Raw genomic sequence first — 26,895 nt, forward strand, 5'->3', positions numbered from 1 at the left:
GATTTGTGGGCCCCAAAAAAATTTTTCGGTGGGGGTGTCCTTTTTCCATAATGGTAATCGGGAACATCTAAACGAAAACAAGTAATTTTTTTCTATAATGGGATCAGTTACATGATGACAAAAGTCCCAACAAAACAGTCATGGGCAAGATGGTTGAAATTAACCTTCTGCTGTCACACTGGCTCGAATATTTATGACTTGTGGTCTGGGTATCACACAATGTTCCTTGCAATTCAACTATTTTCACCATTCAGTCATTCGTGGCATACTGTCTCTTAGCATCTGCAGGGCAAAAAAGTTAATGGAGGAGCCTTTGCAAAGATCTACACACAAATATACAAAAGTCTCCTATGCAAATCAGATTCCTTCATAAAAATTTCCTGAATTTCTTACCTACATTCAAACCTAAATTTGACAAACCTTTATGTCAAGTAACAAAAATATTTAATAAATCGTCCAACAAACGTGTCATTAGCACTGGTAATTAAGTTGGAAGATATCTTTAAACCTAAATTTCTCATAATGTAAAGTTTTTTTATAGCTGTCAATTATCAACAGTCAATCTAAACAATGAAAGTTAGCTCCTGGTTTAAAGCAAATCATGCCATTTTGCCTAGCCTGGTATCTGGGCAAACTAAGGATTTTTTTTGACTTTCAGCAAGAAACGTGTTTACTTTTTGGTCGCTGATGTGACTGGCATTGTTCACTTTTGTCAACTTCTGTGATAGTAAAACTTTCCTTCAACTTCTGAGGAGACTCCTGTATATTTGTGTGTAGATCTCTGCAAATGCAGACTTGTTCATCTGGATACTACTTTGTTGAGCCTGGTGACAACTCTCAACTTTCCATCAGAAGTCTACCTATGTCTATTTTTTAGAGAGATTAGACTTCTGAAGTAATCTTTTGTGTGGTGTGCAATACATCTTTTAGGTCAAGATGTGTCTAGCATACCGGTTCCCCTTGCAAGATAACAATATAGTGTATAGAACAGAAAAGCTTTTGCAGCTTTCACCATCCAGCCAACTCGAAATGTCATTCACATCATCAAGCAGCAGCATTTTAGAAATTTAATCCAGTTCCTTTTTTTATGGGTAAGGTTAAATCTGAATTTGATTGAAATTCATATATCGCACAAAAACAGGTTTGAGTGTATCTGTATCATCAATATAAGACACGTAGTGTAATTCAATATCTGAAACAACGTAATTCATCATCATCAACATTTTGAAAAAAGTATCTTTATTACTTAAGTGTGTGTATAATAATCTTTATAAAGTAACTTTTCAAATTTCATTTTTCTAATTGCTGAAAAGGAAAGTACAAATAATTATAAAACAAATCAGGAAATGCATTTAAAACATTCGATAAAACATTAATTCATACATTACTTAATTTAAAAGTTTAAATTAGAAATAATTTACAAAACAGAGTACGTTAATTAAAAACTTGCATATTATTAATTTTCCATATACTATATGATATAAAATACTTTCAAAATTCAACAATTAAATATTAAATTTTGTTTAAATAACAAGCCGTACTTCAACGATACATCATAAAAATAAAACATTTCTATGATCTGTCTTTGTAAGTACTTTTTAACAATAGATAGCATTTGTGCATAATAAAAATTCCAGAGATATTTAGATTTTATGATAGAATTTCAAAATTTCTTGCTGTTAAAACAGCTTGGAATGAAACAGATTTTGCATCTGATGATATTTTTCGTGTCGTCGCAAGCCTTTGTCGGATTTGAAGCTACTATTACATAGTTTACATTGAAACGGTTTCTCGGCACATTGATATTTCTGATGATATATTAAACTTACTTTTTCTTTAAAACTCTTTTCGCAACGTTCGCACCAGAACGATGTTTCTAAATTTGAATGAATTTGCTGATGTTCCCGTAAATTTATCTCAGAGTTAAAACATTTGTTACAAATTTCGCACCGAAATTTATCTTCGGAAAGATCCGAATTACGGCTGGTAAAATCACATTTAATCCAAATTGGTTTATCATAAAACTCACCTTGATGGTTTTCTTTAGAATGAGTATTCAGATGATTTATTAAATCTACTTCCGAATTAAAATTATTCTTGCAAAGTTCACACTGAAAAGATCTTTCCTCAAATTGGCATTTCTGAAATATGCCCAGATCTGACTTCGTCTGAAAGTTTCTTTTGTACGATACTAGCTCGAAAGAGGAATTACCAGAATTAATATCTTGAATGTTACCGTTATTTGATACGGCCTGAAAATTACTTTCGTGAGTTACAATATCAAAAGCCATGTCTTTGGAATGGAAACCCTGATGCCACTGCAAACCCGATTTCGATTTATAGCTCTTATCACATAAACGACATTGGAATGGTCTATCTTCGGAATGTGTCTTCAGATGTCGAATAAATTCTGATTTTACGTGAAAACTTTTTATACAAAATCCGCAGTGAAAGCGTTTTTGTTCCGTATGTTCTTTTCTGTGACGTAGTAGACTGGATTTTGTTTCGTAACTTTTCTCACAGAAATCGCAATGAAAAATCTTGTTTCTGGAATGATACATCTGATGTTTGATAAGATCAGACGCTTTTAAAAAGGTTTTATTACAATGTACGCAGTGTGGAAAATTCTCGTTAAAATGAAACTTTTGATGTCGTTGTAAACTTCCTTTTGTTTTGTATCTTTTTCTGCATATATTGCATTGAAACAGTTTATTATCTGAATGACACGCATGGTGTCTAAGGAATTCCAATCTTATTTGAAAACTTTTCCCACAAAAATCGCACCAGTAACGTTTTTCTTCCGAATGCTCTTTTAGATGTCGCAACAAGCTTGATTTTAATTTGTAAATTTTATTGCAGTGTTCGCATTGGAAACATCCTTCTTCCGAATGTTCTTTTTGATGACGTATTAAACTAGATTTTAATTTATATCGTTTCTCGCACTGTTCGCATTGAAAAGGTCTTTCTTCGCTATCGGTCTGATCCCAGATAAAATCCGACTCACTTTCGACGTCCCGTTTATCGGGTGTCGATGATAAGCACTCGTCGTCGAAATAATTTAGATGATGCGAAATATCTAAACTGTACTTAAATCTCATATTAAAAAGCTTGCACATAAGAGATTTCCCTTTATAATGCATTTTTTGATGCGCTTTTAAGTCTGATTTATACCGAAAAGTTTTTTTACAAATCTTGCAACGTAAAGGCATTTCTCCTAAGTGCACTTCTTTGTGTCTTTGTAAATAAAATTTGAAAAAGAAGTTTTTCTTGCATTTGTTGCAACTCAGGGGTCTCTTACCATTGTGTAGAGAAACATGCGATTTGTGCACGAAATCATACGAATAAATCTGCTCGCAAATCTCACATTTATGTTTCTCCCTGGGACGAAGTTTTAAATATTTTTTTAAAAAATGTTCCTTCATAAATTTCCTTTTACAAAGCGTATATTGATGCATTTCCAAAGTTGATGAAGATACATATTTGTCTCCACAGAGATCATCTTCATAATTATATTCATCTTTAACTCTTTCTCCATTGCTAAAATGAACATAATTGTGTTCTTCTTTTATATATCCTGAAAATATAAATAATTTTATTTTTAAAACCTACTTGAAAAGTTAGTTATTTGTCATATTATGAAATAAGACAAATCATAAACTAAAATGTCTGTAATAACCATTTCTGTAAAAAGGAAACTATAATTTAAATCGGTCATGAGCACCCCACGGCACATGTGGTCCCGGAGCAATGCAATTTTATTTTCCTCTTTTCTGTCTTGTCCCATTATACAATCCTAATTATGCTGATATTTGTGGCAGACAACATTCAAACTAAACTTTAGTAGTGAAAAGATTAGAATAAACTGTATGTTACTATTTTGCATATCATTATTAGAATATATTATTTTAGTATTTAATGTACAATACTTGCCATTAATGAGTATTTTGGTACTTGGCAAGCTTAAAGCCCGCAACTCCGTAAGAAAAAATGTGATCTGCAGGAATCCTGACAAAGTTCTCTTGCAATCCTCATTTAGAAAAGGTCACTCGTCGCCAATTTGAATTAATTGATAATTTTCACATTCTTTTATACGTTAAAATCAATTTATAGTCCAACGGCAACATAAAATTTGAAGGTCGTCAGCAGTGCTAGAATTGACAAATATCACCAGATGCAAAAGACTGCACCAGTCAATTAAAATTTAAAATTCACAAATAACCTGCTCCGATGCATAACCGACCTTTCAAACACAGAAAAACGCGGGTTATCTACACAAAGTTATCCCAGATCTATCCAGGTTCCATCACACCACCCAGAATTGTTTATTTGTTGTTTTTAGCACAATCATTTTTAATGAAGTACAATAAATTCCAGCAACTGAAACTACTTACTGTAAGCAAACAATAATTAAAACTAATTTTAATTTTCAAAAAATGCATTCTATCATTTTCTATTTCTTTCTATGTGGAACATTACTCCATAATAATGAATGCCTTTTGTTATTTCCCATCTTTATGTATTTTCCTTGCTGTAGACATCATTTTTCTACTTAGTTACTTACTGATGATATTAATTTCCGGTGTAAATTAACATGGATATGGAAATAAAAATAGGAAATAACAAAAGGTGCACATTGTTATAATATTCAACATAGAAAAAATAATGGATGTTTAACATTTAAAGCAATTATTAAGATTGATAGTAACAGACAGTGAAAGGACAGCTTGAAAACGCCTATTTGGTTGAAGATAATGATAACTATAATCAAAACTGATTGCCGCAAACGACTTTTTATAAGTGTAATTTCCATTCGGTTTAATATTTACAATATTTTGGTTATCAATTTGATCATATATCTTAACTAAGATAGAAATTTCTTAAAATAAGTTAATCTAAAGCTATAAAGTAATGATTCTCAACATTTCTGAGATCTTGGAACACATTTAACCATTTTGTTCAGTGTTTTTGAGTTTCTGTACAACACTGGAAAGTTTACATTGACACACCGATTCTATGTAATAAGAACCACAGAAATATCATATAATTTGATAGTTATTGGTAGTTTATTATGGGTCACCAATAAACCGATGTACAAAATCTCGAATTTTAACTTGTAACTTGAAACTTTTTAACTCAAAGTCCGAATTTTTCCCCCAGACCGATTCTAGTTAGCCAGAGGCTGTCCTTATTCTAATCCATAGCTAGTCGCCGATTGGCTAATCCAAATGATTAGCCAATCGGCGACTGGCTTGTGAGAGACGAGAGACCAGAGACGGTGACCAGAATACGATCCCAGGTTTCGTCGTATTCAAAAATTGACAAGCAATTCCGTGTTTACTATCCTAACGAAATGATAATTGATTTATTTCCTCAAAATACAGCAATAAACGTCATTATATTGAATTAAATATGAACGTAGAATTGTCTACTAATAAAAGTAATACATTGTAGTGCAATTTAATAAATTTGCAACGAAAACTTTAAAATTTTTTGTGGAACATCAGTTGAGAATCATTGCTATAAACAATATTTATTATAATAAATAATTTTAATATATCTTATTGCTTTTATATACAAACCTTTATCATTTTCAGTTACATTCTTTAATGGTAATTTTGGAGTAATTTCTACATCATTTTTGAAAGAATCCAATGACTGATTTGAACAAGATGTACTAGAAGTACAAACAGAATGATCTTGAGATTCGATATAATTCTTGGCATTTGATGTGAGCTTCTTTCTTCTCGGAGACTACATTCAACAAAAAATTTTTATTGTTAGTAAGTTTAAAAAGTAATTTTACTGTAATTTATTGCGTTCGTAATTTGAAATACCACTGAACTATGATTTATACAAGAAATTTGACTATATTTATGCCTGATCCATTATGAAACTAGCATGGGTGAGATAGCGAGTGAGGAATTAACCATATTACTAATGAAAATGCATGAAGATCCGGTTCAGATTTAAACTCGGATCTCTCGATGCAGTAGAATATTATATCGTCCAGCATAACCAATCTGTAATTCTTCTGCCACAACTGGAAAGGAGTGTTATTCATAAGAATAAGATATTGTTGACAAATTATAACAATAGATAATCAAAATGTTCTACAGAGTTCGACAAAATAATATAAACACCGGTGACATCAAGCCGAGTGTTTAGTAATATGAGATTAGACTACATTATGCTTATAATACAACATTTATCTGATGTGTCGTAGACATATAAAGATTACAAACTTGTTCTGAAAGTTTCTGTGGTAGACAAAATCTGTTCAATTACTCACAATGCTTATACTTTGCTTCTATTCCATTTCTTTAATCTGAATTTGTAACCAGTTCAAACACTTTAATTTTCTAGGAATTATCACATTCACAGATTACACTTTATTTTACCCAGATTCATTTCAGAAAATGTAATTTTCAAAATGCATCTAGGTAAAATAAAGTTGTTGATTGGCTAGTAATTATGGAGTCTGTGGATATGATAATTCCTGAAAAATAAAAGTGTTTGAACTGGTTACATATTGCTTACGTGACGTCGAGATCAGGCGATTGCGGATGTCACAGAAAGTGTTAAATTTCATCCCGATGTTCATCAATCCCTGACTGGACACATTTGGAAGGGCGGATTGTTATCATTATCATCTTAGAACACTGCCTCTCCAGCTGGAAACAAAATTTGCACCACAGGATGAAGTTGATCACTCAAAACGTGAGTGCAACATTGTGCCGTGATCTTTCGAGTGTCACAATAGGTTCCAGCAAATGCCAAGACATTGGCACAAGCAATTACTTTTACACAAATGTTTATGGTATTTTGTCCAATCCTGTATATTCCTAGACTATGATGAATGTTTGGTAACTAAGACTACTCTGTTCTTCAATCCCACTGCCACCCAGCCTATTGTATGATTACATGACCAACAATTTTGCCTACGTAATCATAAAATAGGCCAGGCGGCAGCGAGGTTTTACAAGATATATATATATATATATTTTTTTTTTGTTAATTTTTAAGTTGTAGAATAGTTTTCAGGTGACCTCACACTCCCTTTTGTTCTTATATGTGTATTGGTTTAAAACAACTTTAAGAAAATTACATTTATTGTTATGATATTAATTTATGATTAAAAAGTTGATCTTTTATCATTGAAATATGAATGATAATTCTATGTGTAGTTTGTCTGGTTGTTTACAACATCTGCTCAAAATTTCTTTGAATTATATTTACAAACAAGAATAATTATTTTACTCACTTATATATTTAAATAATTATTTATTGTAAGTTTAACTGTGTGTATGCCGATACATATATAAGTTGCACAACCAAAAAGAAACCAATTAAACTGTTGTTTTTGAACAAGTTTTTCAAGTGTTTGAATTACTCTTTATCTTTTACGCTAAATAAACATTAAGGGTCAGAGGAACTTATCACACAGGTACTTTGGACCAATGGTAAAATAGATTTTATTGATTACAGGAGCAGATATGCATTTCAAGCATTTCCACCCCTCACTAGTCCTTCCATATTTAAATATGACAGTAACAAAACGATATCATATTATTACATTTATCCGCAATTAATAAGGTCTTCGAATACCAAATATCTGTTGATAGTCTATTCAGTTAATTTTCCACTGTCTTTGTATTCTCCGGATCTTGGCTTCACTTTGAATTCATTGTTGTTTTCATAGCTTCTTGTTCATAAAAATGTAATAGTATATCATTTTGTTACCATATATTTGTAAATAGAAGAAGTGATAAGGGATGGAAACACTTGAAATGCATATCCATTCCTGTAATCAGTAAAGTGTATATTACCATTGATCACAATTTCCAGAATGTGATAAGTTCTTCTAAGGAATTTCATGCTTAATTGGAATTACTATGTAGTAAAATAAGAACAGGAAGCTATAAAAACAAGTATTTTATACTGTTTTCTTCCTTAAAATGTCTCCTTCATTGTATTTATTATAACAACTTCCACAACAATGAAAATGAGTCACCTGAACCAGAAGAATGTGTAAACAAAACTTTATTGAAATTAATTATTATTATGTGTGCAAAAATAAACTAATTATTTGAAATTATTGCTATAGAAAAACTTTTACAAAAGAAGAAATATCGAGGAAACAGAAAGCAAATATATTTAACAACTGGCTTTTCAAATCCGCTTACTGATCATAAAGTCTATGATCAGTAAACAGCTTTCATATTTTGCTGTATATTCACATTTTGAGATGAAGTGGTTGCCGTTTACCAATCATAAAGTCTGTGATCAATAAGCAGAATCCACTTTATCTGTAAGAATACTACTACAAAATATTAATGCACCTAACACAATTATACTAAAATATAATTAAAGCACCCTGTTAGTCAGAGCTCAAAAATGTGTCTTGCTTAACCAGATAAAATTTGCTAATTCAGTAGCAGCCGACTGAGTAAACAAGTAACTGTCGGTATTACATAAGAATTAATAATAAAGAGAAAAAGGTTTCAATGCAAAAAAATTGAGATTTAAAATAATTTTTTTCAATATAAAGCCAGAAATAAAACAAACAACATGCAAAGAAGAATGACCATAAGAATAGCTAAAAACTGATACAGTGGATTTGCTTACTCTAGCCACACAGCTTTTAGAATATTAAGAGTTATATATATTGAATATGGTAGTCAATATAGCACAAAAATGAACAGCAAAAGGTTAGAGTCTAATGTCGAGGCAGTCTATTACACTGTTGGATATCCAGCAAGTCTCCGCCAAAGAATCGCCGAGGGCAGTCTCGAACTACATGCTTAATAGTTTGAATGCGACTGCAGTCGCAGCGTGCACTCCTAAAGTCCTGCTAAGCTGTCTCATTGTGGCAAAGAGGAGACCCTGCGCAAGTTGGGCAATATATCTTACATTCCCGATAGGGTTTTCCAAGGCGTGAAGGCCTTTCCAGTATGCCCAGCTAAATGCTAGCAGGCAAAGCAGTGTCTGTTTCCCTACGTTAAGGGCACTGTTAGGGTGTCTGACTCCATGTCAGGAGCGACCCACTTTCCAAGTATGATGGTAGCCGGCGTGTGCACTCGGACCAAGTCTTTGACTAATATCATCACTTGGCTGCCAAATATCTTTGGAGATCCTGGCATGTACGACATTAAGAGTTAATAAACTACATGATTTATTTATAACAAAATTAATAACTCAATTAAATATTTTTAGTTATGAAAAACGTTATAAATTTTCATAATTTTTTTTTCATTTTTTAACATTTAGCAAATTCTTTAATGGATTATTCAAATAATTATAACAGATAGATGAATTTATAAGATAACATTCTGTTGTATAGAAAGTAACATACAATCATTACTATCATCATAAATGTAAAGTTTAAATTACTAACCTTTAAACATTCTCCATTTTCATTTTTAAAAATCAGTTTTTCACAAACAACTCTACATTCTAACTTTAATTTTGGATCGTTCATGAAATCGAATTTGGCGTTTCTTTTTAAATTTCTTCTAAAATTGAATTTCATTTTCTTCGATTTAAAACCTAAACATCAGGAAAAAAAACCCCATTAATAATTGTGATCAAAACAATAAGACTTATTCAATTCTTCCATTATAATATAATTCATCCAGTATATATCTGTACGATGCAATCAAATTGTTCTGAGTGTGGGGCGCAAAACTCTTCATGAGGGAGCATTAAAAAAAAAAGGAAGGAAAGAGCTGTAACAGCATCTTGGAAAAGAAGAAAAGAATCACTAATACGAGAGTATGTAAGTCTGAAATGAATGACTTTTATGTATGTTCGCAGACACCTAGTTTGGTGTTAATGGCATATCTGATATAAGAAAGGTCGGCACTTTACTACTATACTGTGAACAAATATAATCAAACAACTGGCATTCAAAACACTGGTTAAGAATTACGATAATGACTGACAGCAACCACTTATTATCAGCCATGTATTAAAGTTAAAAGCATAAAAATCACAGCTTAAGTGCTTATTTACATGAATATAATGATCAAGTTAATAGAAAATGCTGTAGCAGACAACAGAAACAGTAAAAGTGGATTACAATTAAAAAATAGAGAAGACAGAAATTTGTGCTGTGATAAAATAAAATTGAACCCGTCTATCTCGAATCTCGTGAAAACAAGAAAAATATTCAAGATATAGAGGTTCCTACACAGTAAACAGTAAAACGGTTAATTGGAGGTATGGGTTTTTTATTAATATAGCAACAAGTACAGAATATAGCTTATTAGGTATAAATAAAACATTTTTGACATATCTTAATAGAAATAGTTTGTCAATAGTTTCTAATGCCTGACTTTTTTCAACCAGTAAGACAAAAACCCAACTTGTAGCCTTAAACCACCTATGGCCGACTGGATAAAGCCATTGAACACTGGTAGTTGGTTGTGGGTTTGCACCTCGCCAATGGGCTGACACATGAAGTTTTCTGGTTTCCCTCACATTTGTAGCATCAAAATAGAGGCCAGTTTCCCACAGAAAGTCCTTCAAGGAAGCATCGCAGTAGATTGCCCATGTGTCAATTCGCTGTAAACAAGCAAATCAAACTAATCTCATAGCCAATCCGAGAAAACGAGTGCTAATTGCAAAATATTACTGTATTTTGAAAGAAATGTTTCTCAATTACAATTTATTTTACCAAAATGTAGTCGCCGAGCTTTAAAATTTTAATTGACACATCAGTCCGTAATTTGAGATATAGAGGTTTTGAGCCATTTTGGATTAAGTTTTGCAGTAGTCATCTCCATCATATTCAATGGTAAGCAACTTGGCTGAGAAAGTGCGGAAGATGAGAGTAACAGCAGATGACCGCAACCATTGTTACCCCGGAAGACAAACAATATCTACAACATAATGCCGGTTGATTGCCACTTGAAAGTTTGCGAGATTGTTAAGGTCATAGACATATCTACACAAAATCTTAATCCAAGAACTAGACATGTTGATTTTTGTTATTTCTGCATTTTTGATTCATCTGTATAAATAAGTTTCAACTCTGATCACACCTAAAGCTTATTAATTAAATAATTAACATTCTTAAAACATATTTTATTCATAATTTATACTATAATGTTAAATTTAATATGAAATTAAAAACTGAATAAAAGAAAGATCAATTAGCTTGCAGATTATCCATTTTTTTTTGTAATGTGGCATTTATTTGGAACTGGTTTGTACACCAACTTTTCTGATAGGCAAATTCTGCAAAATCAGTATTTTAGTGAATAAGTCCTTTTCCCTTAGATCAGCCAGCAGTAAAAAGACAAATAAAATTCTAAAAAAAGAGCTTATTCAAAATTCTAGAAACTATTTCCACGACAAACCCAGTCAAGAAACACCGAATTAACATATTACATTCTTATCTATTCAGTATTCCAGTTGGGACTTTATCGAAAGGAACCAACGTTCTACGCGTGACCTTTCACGAGATACGGTCCTCACCAAATCCTGCCCATTAACAGAGCATGCACCACGACTCAATTAACTCCCCGAAGCAGTCTGCGCGATGGAATTTCTCGTGTTTTACCAACTTTCATACATCTATTAAAGTAGAAAACAGTTGATTTTTAGCATTATTTCAAGAAATAGCTCCAGACTTTTTCACTTTTAAATTTTAAACCAATTTTAAGGGTCTTCAAAATTTTAGAGACTGTGATTTGGGAGCTACATATTTTAAGGGCCGCATTTTGAGGAGTGGTTTCTTCGACTTTTCTGCTCCTATGGGTATGCTCTACAGCTCATTTGGCTCAATTCACAGCTTGATTGAGCTAGAATAGAGCCAAAAACTCTATTTTCATTGCAAGTAATAACACTACTACCACTTATTCCAGGCAAAATACATGGTGAATCATTAAACCACGAATCAAACGACCTTGAACTGTCTACTTCGCGCTTATCTAACGAACACGTGCGCAGCCATGCCTAAATTTACTAAAATAATATTCACAGGCGACGACCATCGAACACCTGACATATTATTCAATAAACAATAGCCTTAGTTAAATCAAACAAGAGATCATTATAGATGCAAGTCACGGGTTCGGATCCCATCCGGATCCTGTGTATAAGCCTTTACCCTTACTTCTTACTGTTAATCGGTTAGGTAAATTGAAGAATAATCTCCTTATTTTCAATGTTACTTACTTATTTATGCCCCTAGAACTCATTTAGAAACAGAAATGTGTAATTTACTCTCTCGCTGTTTACCAAACGACATGTTCTACGACGTCACACTCCAGCGACCTCTTGCCTAACGCAGCATTATCACGAATTAATATTATTATTACACATGGAAATATTCTCCGTTTTAAAATTAAATAAATTATACATAAGACTTTTTAATTTGGCAACAGTAATAACGAACCTTTCAAAATTCCCGTATTTTTCTTCGATAATTAAGTACGTCTACGTCAGCGACCTCTCTAAAAAATATCACGTTTTATTCTTGTAATTACTACAATCGAACCTAACGCGGTGATGCGTCGAATTGCTTTAGGGCTTCGTTTAATACTTTAGTTGTGAATTATAAAATTATTTATTTTGAAATTCAGATTATGAACAGAGTTAATTATATTGTTCTTAGTGTTTTTAAAATTTTTCACTGTGATAAGTTATAAAATGTAGAAATGGTTAAAAGTTATATGCTCTAAAGAGTCCGGATTCGATTTTATAGACTTTGTTTTGTATGTAGGACAATGCTGAATGTGGGACAGATTTTTTTTTTATGTGGAAAAAATCGACAAATAAAAAATGGGGGATTAATATTACGAAATCGATTCTATTAATAATAAAAATTATGATTTATTTCTGGCAAATTTAAGTGACAAAGGTGGCAGCCTACCGCTCTGGGGGACCCGGGATCGAATCCGAACGGGTCGAGTAATCCCCAGGAATTTTTCGGGGGGTGGTCCGTTCGGATATGTCGGGCCCCGTCCCTCACCACCCGGTCGCCCCATTGTGGGCCTGGCCGAACCCATAATGGGCCTACTAAAAGAGGCCCTCTTAGTGCCCACAGGGCGGAAAGAGTTAAAAAAAAAAAAAAAAAATTAGGTGACAATTAGGCTAACAACAGGCTACTTTAATATAATCTTACATAAGTTAGGTATTGGTAATTATTATCAATAATTCAATATAACGCCATATTTATAGATACATATTATTCATTCATTATGTCTGAACTTTTTTTTTTTTCATTCTTTGCACGTTTTAATAGTTCTACATCATTCCGGACCTTTTCAAAAATTGTACGCAACTGCTTTTACAATTGACGCTTATATATAATTCTGCTTTGATAAGTTCAGCAAGAAGTGCTTTACCAATTTATTATGTTTGTGAGGAGTTGTACTTTAATGACGTATAAATTTTTTATGCTGTATGGAAGTATATGTTCTATTTTTTACTACTATACGTGCAGAATTTGATTTGTACGTATTTCGTGCCAGCTTTATGGTATTATACGCTTGATTTTTTCTCACGGGAATGTAGTACATAAATACAATTTAGACAAAAACTATAGCCACATTTTTAACATTTTATTGAACACAGAAACTTGCTACTGTAACTATGACACTAAAAAAAATTAAGAATTATGTTCGGGTGCCGGGTACATGTATTTAATAAAGAATACAATATATAACTTAATACAAACGTTAAACAAGAGCACATTCATATTATAAACGTCTCTATAACTATAGAAAAAACTTAAGTCTTGGTTGCTTGTTGTTCTCTATTATATGCATTTTCTTAGTAAAATGTTGCCGTTGAGAACATATCACACAGGAAACACTTTCAGAGGAAAAAGGTTGGTTTATTGGTGTGAACGGATATGCATTTAGGGCTTAACGCCCCTCTTCAGTCCTATTATTACATATTTATCAGCAAATTGATTACAAATTTACAGAATGCATTGAAATAATTAGGATACGCGTACAATGGTTTATACAATGAACTTAATTACCTGAGATAGTGACAGTTAAACCAACATGACTCGTAAGAAGATATACCCGTAGTTGAAAAAAGGAGGGAAAAATAGAGGGAAAAAACGCGTATGGCCGCATTTCTTTATGCAGCGCTCGAGAAGCGCTTTACAGCGAACACTCTGAAACCCGTTTCTAAATGCAGGGCTGCAATGTAGCGAACCGTTTCTATATGTTCGCTGCAAGAGATCGCTGCAGCAAAGATAAAGCAGCTTTTACGTCCGCTACACGTGTAAAGCAAAACGGTACGATTATGTCGGTGGCCGACTCGTAAGGACCAATCGGAACGCGTCTTACAGATCAGAACACTAGCCAATCGTGGTAAGTTTTTCAATTTAAACAGAAAACATGGCCGTCTTTATAAGGTTGTCGTGTGTTCGCGGGCTAACGACACCATTTTAGCATTTTTAATGTCGCTTTCTCTTGTAAATGAAATGTATTATGGTGAATTAAAGTAATTCGTTTTGTTAATATCGATGAGTGCCTGCGTATTTCTTAATAAAGTTGTTCTTAAACGAAGCAAATAGACGGAAATAAAAAATCGTTCGTAACTTTTAAACGGTTGATCGTAAGTAATATTTTTTTAATACCAATCGATTCAGCGTATCAAATTACATTTAGATATGTCTACGTCTATTCGTTAATATGAAGTTTAAGACTATTTTTTAGCTGGATACCTTTCGCTTTACTCTAACCAATTATTTTTTTCAATGTCGCCTTTATAATCGGCTCGCCGAATATTAAAGCCATGGATATTTTCTAACTTCGTTTATTAAAGCTTCCGAGAAACTTTACCTTCCGCCATTTTCTAACTTCGGATAAATCTAAACTCTGATTGGTTATAGCTTCGAAGCTCTCATTGGCTGTAGCTCACCGACTGCTCCGACGCGACTACAAATATTTAACTTTTTAAATCTGTCCGACTGGAACGACCAGTTTGTCGACCGACTGCTGTTGCCATGGTGTGAATTCTTTTACTACTAGTCGGCCCGATTATAGGCTCGGGCGGGTCGGACCGGTCGGACCAGTCGGTGACAGTGTGAAACCAAGGTATATAGAGATAAGGTAGCGCAACTCGCTCTAGCGAGAAAAATGCCACTGCTCATGACGTCACCATCGAGAAACTTGATTCACTACCGCTCTGTAACATGTTGCTGTTTATGTCAGAAACGCAATCTTAAGGAGGATGCACACATGCGGCGCGGCAAGGAAAAGCGGTGACGCAAACGCGTCTTCGCCGCGCGGCAGCACGACCACACAAGCGGCAAACACCGATCTCTCTACATTTCGGCGCATGCGCAAAATATTCAAGATGGCGAGTGATTCGAATGCTGCTGCTCTTCTCATGTTTACGAATTTCGTTTTGTATACATCACTTTATGTCTCTAGAAGACGTCGTCAAAGAAGATTTGACCGGAGATTTTGGATTAGAGACATTTTTTTAGATCGGGAGAGAACTGGTGTACAAAATACACTTATTCCTCGATTGAGATCTTTGGACAGAGAATACTACTTCGAGTAAGATTAGTTTGTTTTGTTTTTTCAATTAAATTATATATGATTGCTTGTGTTAAATTTATTATTTTATTATAGTTTCCTCAGGATGTCTCCCGAAAAATTCGACGAGTTATTAAATAAACTTGGACCGAAAATTAGTAAACAGAATACGAGGTGGAGAGACTCTATGCCTGCGAGTGATAGACTAGCTGTGACATTGAGGTAAATTTAACAAATAAAATGGCATTTAATGTTGAATATAAAAATATTTATGTATAAGTTAGTAAATTAATATTATTTTTGTGGTGTTAGTTGAGACACTATAAATTTTAATTGCAATATTATAATGTTATATATATAGGCTATATAACATTATGTTTCTTCCATTTCAAAGATGTTTGAAATGGAAGAAACATTTTCTAGGTTTTTTATTTATACATGACTAATCCAAAAATATATTTCACATATTTGTGTTTATTGTAAATGCTTATTTTTAGCTATCATTTTTATATACTATTTGTTTACATGATAGAGTACTTAGTAATATTTTTAAACTTAATTTATTACAGATATTTGGCATCAGGAGAAACTTTTCGGAGCCTTTCCTATTCCTTTCGAATGGGAAGATCGACCGTTGGAAAAATTGTTAAAGAAACATGTGTGTGTATTTGGGAGGAATTAGCCGAAGATTTTGTACATTTTCCCACATTGCCAGAAGAATGGCTAAATATTGCTTCTGGTTTTGAGCAAAGATGGCAATTTCCCCATTGCTTAGGTGCAATTGATGGGAAACATGTCATTATAGAATGCCCATTCAACACAGGAAGTTTAAACTTTAATTATAAAAATTGCTTCAGTAAAGTTTTGCTAGCAGCCTGTGATGCACACTATCGTTTTATCTTTGTGGACATTGGAAGTTATGGTAGTGAGAGTGATGGGGGAATTTTTTCTAGATCAAGATTAGGGCAAGGTTTGTGCCAAAATAGATTTAATTTACCAGAGCCTAGGAAATTATCAAACGAATTTGAACTTCCTTACTTTTTTGTGGGTGATGAAGCCTTTCCGTTAACAACATACTTGATGCGGCCTTACCCACGAAAAAGAAAAAATTTAATCTGGAAAGAGAAAATTTTTAATTACCGTCTTTCAAGAGCTAGGCGAGTAATTGAAAATTCGTTTGGAATTTTAAGTAGTAGATGGAGGATTTATAGAAGACCGCTTAAATTAAGTGAGGAGAATATAGACAATGTCATAAAAGCAACAATATGCTTGCATAATTTTTTGATGACAGGACAATCCAGAAACGAATATTGTCCTGTTGGATTAACAGATATAGAAGATTGGCAAGGTAGAGTTGTATCAGGCCAATGGAGAACTGACAATGAAGGAAGTAATGGGCTTGGCAAGATCAATAGACTTGGTGCAGACCACTACTCTCAAAAATCAAACAGCATTAGAAAATATTTAACAGAATATTTTGTGAGTGATGGAACACTTCCCTGGCAAAATACTGCCATAAATTAAATGTTTACTGTTATAAAATGTATATTAATTTTAAATAAAATTTTTCATGATATATGCAAAAATGAGTTAAGTTTTTGAATATTGTACATTTTGATTTTCATATAAGATATTTGCTATATATAATTTTTAAGATGTCATCTGTAATAATAATTATATATAGATGCCATTAATTACTTTATAAATAAAATTTGACTGATAACATAAGAACATTTTTAACTCTAATAACTTGATGCAATCATAGCTGTTAACTAAATTTATTGTTTTTGTTGGTTTCTGAGCTTTCACCAGTTTCTTTTCTCTTGGATCATATATTTAATGCTATTGTAGTTTTGTAACTGAGTCAAATTGCAAAAAATCAATGCTCTACTGAAATTTCACATTTATAGAAAGATTACTTGGCTAAATGATATGATATAGACTGTATACAAAGCTATATATATTTTATTAACCGTTGTTATTCTATTGAAAAACACAACAACAAAGTGAACTTAGAAAACATGCTTTTTATTTAAAACTATTGTAAAGATTCCATTTCCTCTTCGAAAATAAGATTTTCAATTTTATGCATTACTAAAAGCATTTTTTTTCTTTCAAATTTTCTCAGTCTTAGACCAATGTTATTTATGAAGTAAAACACTTCATCGCGGCTATTGTGACTCTCTTCTAAATATTTTTTTATGCCTCCCGATGTTTCTTTTATGATGTCTGCAAGATCATCATCTTCTTCATTTCTTTTCCTTTTCCTAAATTATGAAATAAAAACAAACATTTTAGAGAATATTTCAAATATTTATTAAAAAATTAAAATTATGAAACAAAATATTATATATATATATATATTTAACCTTTGAGAGGACTGAAATGGACTATGTACAAATGGTTGGGGTGATACACTTGTGCTAGTGCTTGCCCCTGTCAATTCAGGCATGCTATAAAAGTATTAAATATATGTAATTTATTAATATTTAGAGACATAGTGAAATAACACTTTGATTCAGTTTGTAATCTTTACAATTTATATATAATATAAAAATACCTATTCTGTGTGAGAAATTCTGGCAACTGATTGGTTGTGTCTTCACACTCAAAATCAGAATTCTAAAATAAAATTTAGAAAAATTACATACACATGAAATAATTTTCAATTAGATACTAGTAAACTGAAAATTGTATGAAGTGAGATATTGCACATAAATTTATTATTTTTATAGCTACAATTATATGTAAACATTTGATCACTGCATCTTATTCTATATCATTCTGATGTGTACAATTTATAAACAATCATATGCATTGCTCCAAGTTGTTGGAATTGTCTTTGTACTGTTGACAAAAAGAATTTCTATATCATTTTATTAGCAACTTAACCTAAAGTTAGAAATCTCAGTATTTTTTTATAATTTAGCTTTTATGTGGACAAAAGACACTAAAGTTAAAATACATATATTATTCATAATACATTACCACGAATTCAGATTCTGATTGAGGCATATCTGGTATGTTCGTGCATGTGCTACAAGATAAGATAAATTTAGTTTTAATGAAAACAAAATATGTTAAAATAGTGTTTAACTTGTTAATACTTTCTTACTTTAAGTGTTCATTTCTTAAACCGCCTCTTAACATATTGTTTAATATGTCGAAATACTTCCAATTAGTTTTATAAATTTCGGAAGTAGCTGCACCACTTCTTTTCGATTTATCAATGTTGTTTTTTAATTTCATATACCGGTCTTTTAAGTTTTTCCATTTTTTAATGCATTCTTCAGCTAAAAAAATATAACATTGTAAAAACGTATATATAAAAGTTTCTATTAAAAATTTTAGGTACTTACCCGAAACGTTAAAAGCAGCTCCTATAGCCGTCCAATAAGTATGTTTAAAGGAAACATCTTTAAACTCCTTTCTACTTTTATCATATAAAAAAGGATAACTTTCGATCATTCGAATAAAAGCTTCCGTGTCGAATGCCATATTTATATCCTCTCTCTTTCTATTTTTCACAATGTACGGTGTTGAACTATCCGCCATTAAAACACTACGTGTTCTCCCGTGATTCAATTTTCTCACGTGACTGCCAGACGAATTGTTATTGGCTGATAGAAACGCGTCTTGGCGGCGGCCGCCGCGAAAGATAGAATTCGACCAACTTTTCGCGGCATGAGAAAAGCGGCACGAAATAGACTTCTGCGGCGAGAAAAAGTGACGTCATTCTGCCGCTTTTCCTTGCCGCGCCGCATGTGTGCATCCGGCTTTAGAGAAACGAATGCGCCGCAAAACTCAAACAACGGTTAATAAACTTGTACGATTGTTAATATGGTGCTATTCAAAATCAAATTAATTAATTTAATTACGCCTGTAAACTTATTCTACATAACACGCCGCAATTCACTCCTAGAAGAAAACTAATTAGAGAAAAAGTATTCTATAAGCAATTAAATCGTTACTTTACCTCATGGCTACTCTTCAGGCAAATAAACATGAAACAATAAAAAATAAATGTTTTTCCGTGATATTTCCCGAGTAAAGAAGAAATTTTTTTTTTTTGTTATAAATATGTTTCTTATACAAAACTAAAGTTTAAAAAGAATAATACTAATGCTTCACAAGTAACAAAATACATTTTTGCTTTTTTATTCAATACAAAATGAATGTAGGTATTACAATAGACCTAGATATTAAATAACGTGTATATTGTTATTAACAAAGTTCCAAGGATTAATTTTGTTGATTAAATCAATATTATGACCATACAAATAACTTTGGGTTTTTGCAGATTGTCTTTGTTGTTACAGGCGTAATTAAATTAATTAATTTGATTTTGAATAGCACCATATTAACAATCGTACAAGTTTATTAACCGTTGTTTGAGTTTTGCGGCGCATTCGTTTCTCTAAGATTGCGTTTCTGACATAAACAGCAACATGTTACAGAGCGGTAGTGAATCAAGTTTCTCGATGGTGACGTCATGTGCACAACGATTAAAAGAGAAACCTACTGCGCACGCAAAATGAGCACCCCCTGGTGTGAAACAGCCCTTATGTGTATAATACTATATTATGCTGTAAAAATAAAACAGTCGAAGTGACTGTTGATAAAAATTTTATGTAAAGACTAAGAAGAATTAAATCTTATAAAATAACTCTGAAAGTTATCTAAAGAAGTAAGAAAATACTATATTTTAAATATAATTATACATCTCCTATCTCTCTACTTCGTTCACATTATCGGAAAGAGAAATACTCAATTCTTTATATCTTTTTATTTAAATATTGTAGTTCTTTAACTAAAGCACTACTTTTAGCTGTAACTGGTATTAAAGAATAGATTACGGCGTCCATATTTCGCTCGAGCGGAAAGCGTTTCTAAACTATGATGCAGCGACGTGTAGAGATAGCTGCTTGTGACGTCATTTTCGCTACACTCTCGCTGCATAAAGAAACGCGGCCTATGATAGAGGGAGGGCGGTACGACATCTTAATGGGCTATGCTACTTAGTTAAGAATGGCTGCCAGATGTCATTTATGACTGCACCTGTATTGAGCTTTATTCTGTGTGTTTCTTTAGTTTTAATAATTTCAATGTGTTCATAAAATTTTCTTCTAATAATATTTTTTTGTCTTTTATGAATTTTGACTCTGTGGAGTGAGATCTCGCAGCCAGTTTGGTTGCGATGAGTGGCAACTGTTGAGTTGGTGTAATTATAGTTCACGGCTCTTATATGTTCTTTTATACGTGTTTTTAATGCTATGCTAGTTTCACCTATGTAATAGTACTTTGGATGACACGTAAAATTGTGTCTTTGGTTTGGGTTGACTAGATGAGTGGTTGTGTAGCCATTGGTTGATAATACTTCTGTGGTAGTTATTTAATTGAAAAGTGCGATAAATTTGGTCTATTTCCATGTTTTGATTTTGTTGACATACATATTGAATATGTTCTTTTTAATATACATGGGTGTGCTGGAGTTGTAATTTATTACTTCACTGACGTCACAAGGTTTTATATATATTTTAAAGGTAATGTAATTATCATGTCTTTGTATCGGGATGTCTAAAATATTGAGTTTGCTGTTATTTTCACTTTCTATTTCGAAACATATATTCTTTTGGATATTGTTGGCGTGTTGAAGTATGCTTTGAAAGTTGGATGATTGTTTGTTATAAACAACAAAGCAGTCGACAATATAACGGTTCTAGAACATTATACCCTATACTTTATGGATGATATTGTCGATGTTAATCATGCACAGTTCAGCGAGTTTTGGTCCGATGCAAGAGCCCATAAAGATGCCATCTAATTGTCTAAAGAATCATTATTACAAATAAAATAATTATTGACTAAAACAAATTCGACGACTTGGGTTATCCATTTGTCGCAGTTTAAGCTATTTAATGTATTTATTATAAACTTTTTGGATGGAGGGGTACATGTTTACAAATTTACAGAATGCATTGAAAAAACTATTGTAACCATTGCACGTGTTCGTTAGATAAGCGCGAAGTTCAAGGTCGTTTGATTCATGGTTTAATAATTCGCCGTGTTTGTCATATGTATTTTGCCATTATAAAGGTTTTTCGCATTAAAAAGACAATAAAATTTTTATATAACAACAATAATTTCTGTTTATAATATACACTTTTTCAAAGTTTAATAAATTTTTCAGGCATATTATCCTTTTGCTAAATAAGTTTTGAGGCTCCTGGAGACGGCGAGGGCGATGAAGGACACCTCTTTTAAGGTAATCTATCATTGTCCAGTTGCATTGTATGTACTGTACATACGTACAGTACTTATACAAGCTTCGGGTTACTAAGAATTATAGCGCTACGTATTTATAGCAATTAGAAAGCGGAGTATAAATATTAATGAATTTCATGTTTAAGTTTTGCATATAAAAGGAATTTGTTTATCATGGTGAAACGCTTAAGGTATTAAATAACGGCTTTTACTAAAAGCTGGCTGCGCTATTTCTACAACTGAATTCATTTAGTGTTATTACAGACAATTTAACTCGTTATTAGCATTTTACATTTTTAAAAATATATTTAAGCTTTTTGTCATTTTATTATAATTAAAACTATAAAACTTTCTAAAAATATAATATAAAAGACGGCGCCACTAAATATTGCCGGGAAGTTTCCAATAGAGTTTTTGATTATGAGAAATACGTTACACATGAATATTATACAAAAAGATACAAGTTATACGGAAGCATTGTGGATGTAAAGTGTTTATTGAACAAGTTAACTTTTTAGAGTTTTTCTTTACGTTGTTCGCTTTAAAAGTCGTTAATTCGCTACGAATATTGAAACTGGCAGAATATTTGTCGAAAATTAACGAATTCGTCTTTCAAACGTGTGAGCGGCGAGTTTATCGAGGAGTAAAATACTATTGTGTCACATGGAACTGATTATATCTTCTATTTTTGAAATATTTTGGAACAATATTTCCCCATAGAAACGGTCTTACGGTTTAGTTCCATCTGCTGGAGATCGCGTGCATTACCAAAAATGTTTTTATCATTCATAAGGAACCTCACGATTTTCATCAGATATGATACAGGATGGACAATGTGGACTATAGATACTCAGTAGAAATTTCTTCCTTACTTTTTCTGAATCGATTATCCGATTTATCTATGAATAGAAACGAAAGTAAATGAGTTGAAAATACAGTAAAAAAGTCGCCGTGTTAAATTATTGACACAAAAATGTCTTTACTATTTATAAATTTTGTTCAAATTTCAGTTCAGTTGGTAAAATGTATTGCGCTGACGTACAAGCAGAATTCAAATTTAAGGTGGGCTTAATACACTTCGATTGATATCTTGTGATGTATTCGTATTGTAGTGTAATAACCTGTCGTTTTTTGCATAGGCGATTAATTTTATGAAAAGGTTCAAAGGCTTGCAATAGGAATTTCTGTTGCAGATGTCTTCTTTATCAAGAGAAACTTCCCGATAAGGGTACGTATGGATTATTATTATTATTAGTTTTTAAGAAGTAATTTATTCCTATTTGTTTCACGTAGTGAGCGCTCTCTATTCCATCTTCAATTCTATGGTATACAATTGAGCGGTGTAATGAGAAAAAACACAAGCAGCTACTTACGAAGTAATAATATTTACAATTGATTTTGTTTGATTTCATTCGAAGTCGATAACCGTTAAACATAAACATTTCTTGATTTAAGTAAAGGAATTCATTATTGACTTATTCCGAAATCGTGTCTTTTATTATTCTTTACTTCACACCGGGCATCTTTAACATCACTGTTTAGGGTACACCCAAATTTATGTTTAAATATTTTCATATTAAAAGTAGTAAATTAATAAATGAAATTAAGTTCAAAAACAAGCGATCTAAATAAGAAATTGCACGTAAATAAGGTAACCGGTTGTGTGTTTTTATGCATGTAATTGTTACTAGGGTGAGGGGTATTTATAGAAACGTTACGTGATATTTGGAGCTCGACCCGTTTATAAAAGAATGATTAATTTATGCTTCTGAAGTATTGCTTGGTGCGAATTATTGCACTGTTTTGTAAATTAAACATATTCTTAATAAAATGATGTAAAGTTCAGTATACCGTGTTGTGTATTATTCCTTAATGCAGTTAAGGGGTCCAGGCACTTTTTAAAATACATCTCTTGATGTTTTTGTCTTTACATTTTACTTTTAATCTTACATTTGTAATGTTAATGGAGTTAAAAATTGATAATTTATCCGCATGATTATCACTCTCAATCACTTACCCGTAATAATTATCATTTATATTCTTACGGTTTCTTATATTTATAGTTTAGTTAGTACTATAGACTCTTGTTAATCCGCTCATTCCTTGCATAAATGAATGCCGGATTATCGAGTTCCAGATGACTGAGTGTATAAGACTAAACGTCAATCAGGTAAATCAATGGCTTTAGTACTGATTTTTTTGGAGGTGTAACGTATTTTATAACGATTCTCAAACACAAATCGTGCTACTATTTAAACACTTTGCGTTTTACCATCTTTATTTAGTTGATACGAGCATTAATACACGTTTCGGGCAATGCCCCTCCTCGGTGAACTAAACATTAAAAAAGGTTATACGTAAAATTCTTTCTACAAGACAACATTACAAAGTTAACAAAGACTTAACAAAGTAAGACAACAAATCCTTTACAAATTACACATCGTTACACGACATTGATAAAACTTTCTTTCGCTTTCCGTCGTAATGCGGTCTAATACAAATTTGCATATCTTTTTCAAATACGGTAATTTGTTTTACATTTTTCGTTTTCACGATCGTAGCCAAACCGGTTTTTATTTTAATATTAAAATTTATTTTACAAGACATTTAACCAGTTTCGTTGATCTTAAACTCAAGTTTCTATTAATACAATTTTTAGCTTTTAAGATTTCAAAACTTTCTTTAAATTTTCTACTATATACGTTTTTTTCTTCATGTAAAATATCAACTTTAGACTTATCAATTTCTTCATATAACCCTCTGAAATAGGGAAAACTAACGTATTTTATGTAATTGTCCTTTTTTAATCTTTCGTACGAAAGATTTTTTACTACATTCGTCGAAAAACGCATTTCAAAATTTTGTTTAAAACCTACATCTTAGACTTAATTGACACATTAGATATAAAATATAAAAATTCCATATTGTAAAATAACTTATTTATAATCTCTGTGTTTTAGTATGCTTTATATCAGGGGTGGCCAACAAGTCGATCGCGATCGACCGGTCGACCACGATGCCAATTTTGGTCGATCGCTCGCGATGTCTTGACTTAATGTGTTACACTTGTAACTAAACGCAACTCGTCAACGTAACGCGCAAAAGCAACAATATGCATGCAGTTATCACTGGACTCGTAGAAAACACAGCATTTAGCTTGAATATTTGATACTGTCATGCGGTAGCTTCTTTTCTTTAGTATTAACAATATTATTATTATTAATCAATATTATTTATCCACGGTGACAACGTTGAGTTTCAATTTTTCATTTGTTTAAAATGTAAGTACCTGTTCTTTATGTTTTAAATTAAATTATTGCTTTTCTTACCTATCTATTTACTTGATAAGTGAGCGTTTTCGGCAACAGACCTCTATATTTTTGGATTTTTGGAAATACGTCAATTGAGGAAAAATATCCCAGTATCACCAAATGTAGCAAATATATTTATTCCTGTTTCGGAACTACATACCTGTGTGAATTGGCATTTTCATACTTAAAGTTAACGAAGACTAAACATTCTGTCCTGACTGATCCCCATACTGAAGAATCATTATTATTATCTTTGTCAGGATACACACCTAATTATGTTTCCTTGGTAAGAGACGTGAAAACTCAGTCCTCCCATTAATGTAACGTAATAAAATAAATTCTAAATCTGTCTTTATTAGTAGCTAATTTGAATTAATAAATATTGTTAATAATTACTCGTGTTGTTTTAATTCCCCTGGACGTGAGTTTTTTGGCCCGTTAAATAATTACGTTGTTTTTTACGTAGGTAGATAAATATACAGGGTGTTTCAGTACAAAGAGCACTCCCGCGAGCTATTGATAGATTAGCAAAAAATAAGTCTAAAAATCTTATATCATTCTTCCATGATAAATTTTCCTCGCCCAAAAACAAATCGCGGAAGTAAAATCTTATAATCGAATTATCAGCCGTACTGTGCAGTTTTATTTCAATTTTTTCAAGTTTACGAACAAATAGTACCACAATTTATACATTGTAATTGATTTAAAACAAATTAAATTATATTTTAAGTTAATAAAAATGTATCTTAAAAGTGTGGAAAAATCGATTTTTTTTAGGTGCCGCCTGTACGGAATGAACTCGTAACTGCAAATATCAAAAGTTGGGTCTGGAAATTTATTTTCTTTATGAGCTTATATCTTGAAAACTTAATAAGTGATTTAAAAAATAAAAAATAGTTTTGAACATATAATTTCCTTATCTACCCATAGCTCGCGGGAGTGCACCTCGTACTGAAGCACAGTGTATAAACATAGTATGTATTTCACACCCCCCTCGCCACTTAGACTATGCCTACGACGACAAGTCGATCGCGACACATTTATAAGATAAAAAGTAGATCTTATGTACACAAAAGTTGGCCACCCCTGCTATATATAACAACTGTCTAATGAAAATTTTTGAAGTACAGTCAAACCTGTTTTTATGCGGGGGATAGGGACCGCATTAAAAAAAACGCATTAAAAAAAATCTCACGAAACTTCACGAATGGCTGTAAATAATAGTTTTCGCGACACAATTAAAAAAATAATTTTTTTATGCGGTCAACAGGGACCGCATAAAAAAAGTCTCACATAGAAAATAACTCAAAACTGTACGAAATAGAATTTATTGACAACAGATGTCAGCACTTGACTGCATCGTCTGGTCTATCGTCTGTTTTACATATTTTTGTCCAGGTGGTGTTTTGTTGACTTAAAAAGTAAATTATTTCATTTTTCGCATATTCATGCAATAATATTACTATAATAAGTGCATTTATGCTATAATAAGTTTATTTAGCTATAATAAGTCAACGTAAGACATGACGAATCGCACGAGACTAGTCGCCAACTATACCGCACAAATTAAAAATTCGCATTAAAAAAATCGCACAAATAAAAATCGCACATAAAAGGAGCGCATAAAAACAGGTTTGACTGTAATACATTTACAGATTAATTACATAAATTTTATTTATTTCTTTTCGAGTAAATTAAAACTCACTTTTTTCACTATTTATGTAAGACACCACGTTTTGTTTATCATATAAAGCAGGGGTGGCCAACTTTTGTGTACATAAAATCTACTTTTTATCTTATAAATGTGTCGC

At 32.1% G+C, this 26,895-nt stretch overlaps 3 protein-coding genes and 1 long non-coding RNA gene across 7 annotated transcripts; 2 read left to right on the top strand and 2 right to left on the bottom strand.

Moving 5' to 3' along the window:
- Positions 1-1,228: 1,228 nt before the first annotated feature.
- LOC136980568 (zinc finger protein 271-like) lies at positions 1,229-12,502 on the bottom strand. Of its 3 annotated transcripts, XM_067276703.1 has the most exons (6): positions 12,401-12,484; positions 12,181-12,286; positions 9,395-9,546; positions 5,580-5,751; positions 1,830-3,574; positions 1,229-1,305 (listed from the first exon to the last, which is right to left on the bottom strand). In XM_067276703.1, the coding sequence occupies exons 3-6, from the start codon at positions 9,527-9,529 to the stop codon at positions 1,291-1,293; spliced, it is 2,067 nt and encodes a 688-aa protein (XP_067132804.1). In that variant the 5' UTR covers positions 9,530-9,546; positions 12,181-12,286; positions 12,401-12,484; the 3' UTR covers positions 1,229-1,290. The 3 variants fall into 3 exon arrangements, with proteins under 3 accessions (XP_067132804.1, XP_067132801.1, XP_067132802.1); XM_067276700.1 differs by lacking the exon at positions 1,229-1,305 and having other exon boundaries at positions 1,454-3,574; XM_067276701.1 differs by lacking the exons at positions 1,229-1,305; positions 12,181-12,286 and having other exon boundaries at positions 1,454-3,574; positions 12,401-12,502.
- A 3,203-nt stretch (positions 12,503-15,705) lies between these two features.
- LOC136980562 (uncharacterized) lies at positions 15,706-17,095 on the top strand. Its single transcript, XM_067276694.1, has 2 exons — positions 15,706-15,731; positions 16,079-17,095. Exon 2 carries the CDS (start codon positions 16,128-16,130, stop codon positions 17,031-17,033), a length of 906 nt encoding a protein of 301 aa, XP_067132795.1. The 5' UTR covers positions 15,706-15,731; positions 16,079-16,127; the 3' UTR covers positions 17,034-17,095.
- A 421-nt stretch (positions 17,096-17,516) lies between these two features.
- On the bottom strand, positions 17,517-19,262 carry LOC136980563 (transcription factor Adf-1-like). Of its 2 annotated transcripts, XM_067276697.1 has the most exons (6): positions 18,869-19,262; positions 18,625-18,802; positions 18,498-18,546; positions 18,070-18,131; positions 17,879-17,962; positions 17,517-17,776 (listed from the first exon to the last, which is right to left on the bottom strand). In XM_067276697.1, exons 1-6 carry the CDS (start codon positions 19,062-19,064, stop codon positions 17,548-17,550), a joined length of 798 nt encoding a protein of 265 aa, XP_067132798.1. In that variant the 5' UTR covers positions 19,065-19,262; the 3' UTR covers positions 17,517-17,547. The 2 variants fall into 2 exon arrangements, with proteins under 2 accessions (XP_067132798.1, XP_067132797.1); XM_067276696.1 differs by having other exon boundaries at positions 18,625-19,262.
- Positions 19,263-22,812: 3,550 nt separating this feature from the next.
- On the top strand, positions 22,813-23,130 carry LOC136980565 (uncharacterized). The gene is made up of 3 exons (XR_010881574.1): positions 22,813-22,835; positions 22,913-23,001; positions 23,067-23,130. It is a non-coding gene; the product is annotated as an uncharacterized lncRNA (long non-coding RNA).
- Positions 23,131-26,895: the final 3,765 nt, after the last annotated feature.

This window comes from Centruroides vittatus, unplaced genomic scaffold (assembly GCF_030686945.1).
Source record: "Centruroides vittatus isolate TY-2023 unplaced genomic scaffold, ASM3068694v2 contig_711, whole genome shotgun sequence".
In the NCBI taxonomy this organism is placed as follows: domain Eukaryota; kingdom Metazoa; phylum Arthropoda; class Arachnida; order Scorpiones; family Buthidae; genus Centruroides; species Centruroides vittatus.

Excerpts from the sequence above, each read along its gene's own strand:
- LOC136980562 (XM_067276694.1), top strand. The coding sequence starts at position 16,128 with ATGGGAAGATCGACCGTTGGAAAAATTGTTAAAGAAACATGTGTGTGT.
- LOC136980568 (XM_067276701.1), bottom strand. The coding sequence starts at position 9,529 with ATGAAATTCAATTTTAGAAGAAATTTAAAAAGAAACGCCAAATTCGAT. Across the intron at positions 5,752-9,394 it reads AAAATGGAGAATGTTTAAAG|TCTCCGAGAAGAAAGAAGCT; the intron begins GTTAGTAATTTA and ends TGTTGAATGTAG. Across the intron at positions 3,575-5,579 it reads TGTAACTGAAAATGATAAAG|GATATATAAAAGAAGAACAC; the intron begins GTTTGTATATAA and ends TTATATTTTCAG.
- LOC136980563 (XM_067276696.1), bottom strand. The coding sequence starts at position 19,064 with ATGGCGGATAGTTCAACACCGTACATTGTGAAAAATAGAAAGAGAGAG. Across the intron at positions 18,547-18,624 it reads TTAAGAAATGAACACTTAAA|CACATGCACGAACATACCAG; the intron begins GTAAGAAAGTAT and ends CTTATCTTGTAG. Across the intron at positions 18,132-18,497 it reads AATCAGAATCTGAATTCGTG|AATTCTGATTTTGAGTGTGA; the intron begins GTAATGTATTAT and ends ATTTTATTTTAG.